General features: G+C 29.0%; 1 protein-coding gene across 1 annotated transcript; it reads right to left on the bottom strand.

Moving 5' to 3' along the window:
* Positions 1-1,531: 1,531 nt before the first annotated feature.
* On the bottom strand, positions 1,532-2,650 carry LOC136043433 (protein angel homolog 2-like). Its single transcript, XM_065728346.1, has one exon. The coding sequence runs from the start codon at positions 2,648-2,650 to the stop codon at positions 1,532-1,534; it is 1,119 nt and encodes a 372-aa protein (XP_065584418.1).
* Between the last annotated feature and the right edge of the window lie 2,401 nt (positions 2,651-5,051).

The following is a 5,051-nucleotide window of genomic DNA, read 5'->3' as shown; positions in this document are numbered from 1 at the left end:
CATAAATATTTTCCACGCGTTGTTACTGGTCAGAAGTGAGTTCTCATGCTTGAAAATCACTCCATGTTTTATGATATCTTGTGTGTTGGAATGGACGTACAGGGTCATCAATATGGTTATCAACTTCATTATTTCTAGAAGAGTTATTTCAGTGATTAGTGGTTTTTTTTTTTTTTTTTTTTTTTTTTTTTTTTTTTGTGGGGGGGGGTTAAACTTTGTTGGAGCTATGTAACCTTAATATTTTTTCCTTTACCACCTCCACCCATATTAGGTGTTAATATTGTTAGTATATAACACAAACCGTATAAAGTAAGTTAATCTTCTCTTCTCCAAGGAATTATGTTACTCTCCTCTCTTTAAATTAAAGTTTAAATTTTACAGGTTATTTATTATTTATATCAAAGATAGGTCCCTTTTTATCAATTTTTTTAAATTCCGATTTTAAAGATTCAATGGTTCTAAAATTTATTTCTAGTATATGGTCGCTGTTTTTTATATTAATATACATAAGATAATTTACAAGACATTTTGGTATTTTAAAACTTTCTAATGTATGGTTAATGTTAAATTTTTGCATAATTGTTCGTATTTTGTTTCTACATAGTCCTTTTAGACTTGTTTGATTAGTTGTATTGTAATTTATTTTATATTTTAATAATTTATAACCAAAAGAGGGATTGACACCTTCTACTATAGTTTCCAATACGATGATGTCTGTTTCTGGAAAGATTTCTGACCATAAGTATTGGTCACTTTGGTATAAATGTACCGTTAGTTTCTTTAGCGCATCGTAATCTTCTCTACGTAAAACGGGACATCCCTCTAAGGGTTCATGTTCTGTAATGTTGACATATTTGTTGTAAACTGAGATAATCCAATTTAATTTAATAGATGATTCTAAGTCTTTTTCTACTATTATTAATATGAAATGTAAGGGCCAGATAATTGTGAAGTTATTTACATCACGAAAAATATCTAGATGTTCGATAATTAGTTCTTCTATTAGGGTGTGATTCTTCTTGGTAATTTTGTCAAGTATTGTTTTAAATGTTATTGATGAGAATTTTCTTATATACTCATAACCCTCCTTAACTACTTCTTCTGAAAATTGACAATTTAACATTATATTGATTATATCCCTGATTAAATAGTTTTTAAATATGATTGGTGTTCTTAAAAATTTTTAATTTAGATTTTTTACTGCATCAATGATTAAGTTGTTCCACATTGCTTCGTTTAATTCATAGTTAAACCTGTATAAATCGGGTAAACTATAATAGGTAGCACTAGGTTTTATTTGGTCTAGGAGGTCATATTGTGTTTCATTTTTTTTTAGATTAGGGTTACTCCTTGTTTTTTTTTATAGGCATTTTGTTAGTTTTATTAATTAAGCAGAATATAACAATTTACCTGTTATTGTGGGAATAAGTTGTGGCTTATCTAGAAATAATATTATATTAAATTAGAATTTAAATTAATTTATTCCTATAGGGTCTTTTATTAAAAATTTTTTTACAAAGTATATTATTATTTATACGCAATTCCAACGAAATCTTGCTTCAAGATAATAATGGTCTGATCCATTTTGACTATTCGGTAATGGTCCTATTTTTAAGCAGTCCTTGTATGTTGGGAGACGAAGTCTTTCTAATAGCATTAATTCTTGTTTTTCATATTTGTTGAATTTTCCGTCAATATTACTGTAGAGAATATAGTCAACTAAGTTGTGACAAGTCGAATTCAAACGAACTTTTGGAAATTCATCTGAATTATAAACACTTTTAAAGGCAAATTTATGTGTTAATGTACCGGATGAAAAAATTTCTTCTTCAATGCAGTTATTTTGTTTTAGTTCTTGTAAGTACTGACAAGAATCAGAAATATATAGTTCCTTTGGGAGGAAGGTTTTCCCAATTTTTTGTGAACCACAGTTAGTTAGTTTTTTTATATCTAGATGTTCATACTTAAGCCTTCCTTGACTTAAAAAAGAGTATAATCTGCTCGAAGGGGTGAAATTCAAATCACCACAAAGGATAACTGGAGGGTCGTTAGTTATTTTGCAAGCAACGCTGTTAATTTCTGCTATAAGTACTTGGAGTTGGGCTAAACGCACATCTTCTCTTTTGCGATTGTATAACAAATGTGTGTTTACAATGCATATCTGTTTATCCGGGTTTTTAAATGGGGTGAGAATAGAAATAAGTGCAATGTTATCTCGATTAAGTAAATCTATTCCATTTTTTAGCATTTCTAAGGAATGATTTTCTTTTAGACTAAATTTACATTTTTTAAAAAAGGTGGCACACCCATCAATCTTTTCTTGGGTTTTTTGTTTAAACACTCCGTCATACCCCTGAGATTGAAAATACGATAAGTAGGTATTATAATAGTAGTTAGCATCCACTTCCTGTAAGCATACAATATCTGCATTTGACATTTTGAATTGGTTAAAAAGTCTTTTTTTCCTATCTGGCCATTTTAAATTTTCTTCGTTACAATTATGGTACAAATACGGCATTGTTTCGATATATCCTTGAGCTAGTACATTATATGACATAATTGAAAAATCTAAAGATTGAGTTTCTTGGTTTTCTTTTGGCCTTTGACAATATCTTGGAGTTTCCCACTTTCTACTTTCCGTTAGATTCATTTTTTTTTGTTTTTGTTTTTTTTTTTTTTTACAATCCTTCCCTTTTTTTGACTTAGTACCGATTTGTTTTTGTTTTACTAATTATCTTGGTGTTAATTAGTATTATTATTAAGCAGTATATAAGTTTAAGGTTACCTGTTTGGCTTGGTATTCAGTTGATGATCTGGAAATATTATGGTGTTAATTTATTTATGTTAGAAGGACTCAGCGCCTCGTAGCCATTCTTTGGACATATTTATTAAATATACTACGGTGTCTTGAAATAGTTAATATTTTAAGCGTTAATTGGATTCTTTAAATTTAATGGTTTTTTATTTAATGAATATAAAGTGATTATACTTTTTAATTTTTTTTTCTTAAATGTAAACGATTTATTTGACAAAATAATTTAGTTTCAAATAAAACTTTTGACCTACCACTGAGATGTATCGCTGTGATTGGTTACTTCTTTAAATGCTTCAGGAGAAGCTTCATTGTAACTGGTTAATTCAAAAGATGGGTGGTAACTTTTCTTGACTTCTGAGATCCGCTAGGCGTTTTTTTTTTTTTTTTTTAAATTCTTTTTAAAACTGCTACAGATCTTTTAAATGCAATTACTCTTTTGTCATGCGAAAAACGCTTGTAGGGTGTTATAATGCAAGTTCATTTCTTGGTTGTAAAAATTATTCTTACATTAGTAGTTGACCTTAAGGGTTATTTATTATACAATGCATGCATTGTATTTCTTATATGTTACGAGTCTACTAGATAAAACGTCTATTTGTGAATTTCACTTTCACACGGAACTGGCAAATTTGCCTTTCAGAGATCTGTAATTTTGCCAGGTTACAAAATATGTTCTTTTTTCAATGCTAGTACGCGCAGATTGAGTTGTTCATACTTTAAGATTTTAGGATTTATATTATAATAGAATCGGCATTTTTTTTTTTTTTTTTGCAAGACGAAGCTAAAATTTGGTAAGATTTAAATTTTTGTGCTTTTATTTTTTTTTTTTTTTTTGCTGTCCTTTATTTTTTTGTGTCTATTTGGTGATAAAAAATTGATTGAGCTTTAAGTTGATTTCGTAAATATATATTATTTTAAAAGGATAAGAATTTTTATACATAATACAAAAAGGAGTTTAATTTAAAAGATATCCTAGGTTTTTTTTTTTTTTTAAGGCTTATAATTCTTAATTTGGTTAGTCTTATTTACAGACATATTTGGTTTGTGAGATGCTTATTTTTATATTTGTAAAAGAAAATTTTTTATTTTTGATAAAAGGCATACATAGGTTAGTTGCTTTGCCGTTAGTTGCGTTAAGGGTTATTAAGTTTATAGCAATAATATATTACCTGTTAATTGTACTATCTATTATATATTCTCGTTCTCATTTCTTCCAGATTTCTTTAGTTGGTTTCTTTGTTGAATTTGATTTCGGATAATATTTGGTAATAATTTTCTTCGTTTTTTGGATTATTCATGGAACAGAACTGAATGCTTTTCGCAGTTTCGATTCCAAATTTCATGTTTTTAAAAATAGACGTTATTGATGGTGGTAGTTTTTTTGCCATCCTTCTTAGCCTCGCGACTTTTCTGAGATTTACTAACGTCAAATGAGGCTTCCAACATTCCTGGTCTGCGAGTTGTATTCCGGTTTTACTGATTTCTTTAGTAATTCTTTCTAAAAGAGGACTTAAGCGAGCTTTAAATTCTGTCTCATTATTTAACTGGGCATACAAGATTTGTTTTGAAAATTCTCCGACGCCTTGGAAGTCGAGTATTATTTGATTCTCACTGAGTTCCTGTTGAAAGGCAGATATTGCCTTCGCGAAAGCATTTTTTGTTAATTCGATTTCACTATAATTTTTTAGGTGGATGACCATTAGTGTAACGTGAAAAGTACTATGTTGAATAAGGGCTTGCGATAAACTAGGGTCTATGTTAATCATGTAGTTTTGTACCTCTGAGGCCTTTCTTTTTATTTGCGCGCTTTTGACTTGAATTGCGAAAAAATAATTTGGTGGTTGGTTACTCATTTTCCTTGACTTTCATGGCAGATATCGCCCGGTTTCTAAAAAAATTAAGTCACATTAACTTAATGGTTTTTAGGTTGGTACTCTAATCCAATTCGTCTGAACTTCCAACGCACAATGTGTTGAAATGTAATACATTTTGTATCATAGCCTTTCTATCATTATGCCTTGGAATATTCCAACTCGGAAATAGAGTAGTAAAATCATAGGAGACAATTTTTATTTCTGCACATTAGAAGGAAAGAAACGAGTAAAAGAAACTAATTTATCGTTATTTTACTGTTTAAAAGTGATATTAGTTAGATAAAATTTGAACAATCTAGTTCATGGTCATTTGAAATATTTATTATTGGCCCTTGGCTCGAAAATTGATTTATTTCAGATTT

Source organism: Artemia franciscana, unplaced genomic scaffold, assembly GCF_032884065.1.
Source record: "Artemia franciscana unplaced genomic scaffold, ASM3288406v1 Scaffold_5948, whole genome shotgun sequence".
NCBI classification, from domain to species: Eukaryota; Metazoa; Arthropoda; class Branchiopoda; order Anostraca; family Artemiidae; genus Artemia; species Artemia franciscana.
This window is presented reverse-complemented; position numbering and strand designations above follow the sequence as displayed.

Bases quoted from the DNA above. Each gene is read 5' to 3' on its own strand.
- LOC136043433 (XM_065728346.1), bottom strand. From the start codon at position 2,650: ATGAATCTAACGGAAAGTAGAAAGTGGGAAACTCCAAGATATTGTCAA.